At 36.2% G+C, this 1,806-nt stretch overlaps 1 protein-coding gene and 1 pseudogene across 1 annotated transcript in view; both read right to left on the bottom strand.

Moving 5' to 3' along the window:
- LOC112524814 overlaps positions 1 to 344 on the bottom strand; it is a 5,733-nt pseudogene extending 5,389 nt beyond the window's left edge.
- A 102-nt stretch (positions 345 to 446) lies between these two features.
- LOC112524813 (translationally-controlled tumor protein homolog) overlaps positions 447 to 1,806 on the bottom strand; it is an 8,667-nt gene continuing 7,307 nt past the window's right edge. The window contains exons 5-8 of the mRNA XM_025134762.1: positions 1,691 to 1,708; positions 1,500 to 1,628; positions 1,266 to 1,423; positions 447 to 564 (exon numbers count right to left, since the gene is read on the bottom strand). Of these exons, the coding sequence (XP_024990530.1) occupies positions 447 to 564; positions 1,266 to 1,423; positions 1,500 to 1,628; positions 1,691 to 1,708 (423 nt within the window). The remainder of the gene's footprint in view (positions 565 to 1,265; positions 1,424 to 1,499; positions 1,629 to 1,690; positions 1,709 to 1,806) is intronic.

Here is a 1,806-nt window from a genome sequence, read left to right as displayed (position 1 = left end):
TATCATTTAGAATGAACTTCGGGCTAAGTAGTGATCTTATTAAGCTAAAATTTTGTATATAAGTGAGATCATTGGGGTTCATTGTAATCATTAATATACTTAGTAGTCAATTTTTTTACTTATAAGTTATAATCATTTGGAGGTAATTTATATAATTAAATTTAGTTCCCCCTTGACCAATATTTCTGCATCCACCACTACTTACCAGCATAATACCGGAAAAGATGAATGAGCAGGGGTATTTCATCTGCTGCTGCCTGATCATATGGCTTCCCATTATCCCAAACTTCAAGAGCTGTTATTTCATCAGCATGCTTCTCAAGCAAATCAGAAAAGCGCAACATTATTCTAGATCTTTCCTGGTGACATATATGAAAACTGAATAAGATGCTGATACTACCACTTAATTTGTTGGCTCTTTCTGACAGAAGGATATCATTGATTTCTCAACATTTAACCTCCTTTAGCCCCACACCGAAGTACAAAAATGTCGGGTCAATAGCACCATCTTTGTAGTAAGCGAACACTGTTGTACTGTCATCATGCATGCTCTCCCCAACAAAACTGCATAACCACCGATGTTTCCACAAAATCAGTACAAATATATGGAAGAAACAGTCAACATTACCATTAAAATTGACCAAGTGACAGTCATTGTAGGAGTTCTAACCTCATCAAAGGTAAAAAGTGTAAGTGATCATTTCTTGTATATGAATATTATATACTTAAAAAAATGGACCTAAGTGCACATTCTTCACCTTCAAGCTAAAAGTCTAATAAAAAAAGCGAAGACCAAGTCTAATAGTAACATTGGTCATTGTGGTCATTGTCACTTACACTTACATTGCTGATTGAATGTCAAGTTGAAAGACTTGATGGCTGAGCAAATATGTACAAACCTAACCATGCACTTCATTGGCCAAGATAAATGTTGAAAATATGTTCTACTTTCATCTACTTTAAAAGAGCCCTAAATAAGTCAGGAATCTTGTGGATGGAGAAAGAAAAAACAAGGTCTAACAAGATCCTTCTTTGGGTAAGCACTTCCAATCACTGCTCTGCACTCGTAACTACAGAAAGATTATTGTAATAATACTTTCTACTTTTCTGTTTCTCAAGTAGTATGATAATTAGAACCTAATCCTAATYCCCCAATTCACAAATAWAGATCTAGCCTTTTTTCATGTAATACGGTCAGCCGACAGAATGACAAACAAAAAAGGCTTCCATTCATATGCAAAGAAACGGATGAACAAGAGACTTACAACTGAAGGTCACTGAGCTTTGAGAGGAGGTACTTGGTTGCTGCCTCAATGTTTTCCTTAAAGAACTCTTGCTTCTCTGCATCAAGCTTGGGAGTAAGTTGTTTGGTGTACCTCTTGATGTAAGTAACAAACTGCTTCTTGTCGAAAGGAGGTTGCTCCTACACATCATGTGTTTTCAAATGGTCAAATAAATGGAATTCTCAAAGTTTATTAGGATACCAGAATACTTTTTACCTGGAGTCTAAAGGTATCAACAATGTCGACGACCTTCACTGCTTGATCATCAACACCCTTGTCTTCATCACCTCCTTCAGCAGAAGGGTTCGCACCAATGTTAACATCCACTGCTCCTTGTACCACCCACTGCAGACAGGAGTTTTCATATTATAAGTTAGTAACATGTGATTAATCTATAGTTTACTCACAGCTTCCACATCAAAGATCTACAAAATGAATGATGGTACAAAATGAAAATGCCAGAAATTCGAAGACCATAACCCTAATTATTGAACAAGAATACCGCATCCAAAGTCTCAAAGAT

The sequence above is a fragment of the Cynara cardunculus genome (assembly GCF_001531365.2).
Source record: "Cynara cardunculus var. scolymus isolate 2C chromosome LG 13, CcrdV1, whole genome shotgun sequence".
NCBI lineage: Eukaryota > Viridiplantae > Streptophyta > Magnoliopsida > Asterales > Asteraceae > Cynara > Cynara cardunculus.
This window is presented reverse-complemented; position numbering and strand designations above follow the sequence as displayed.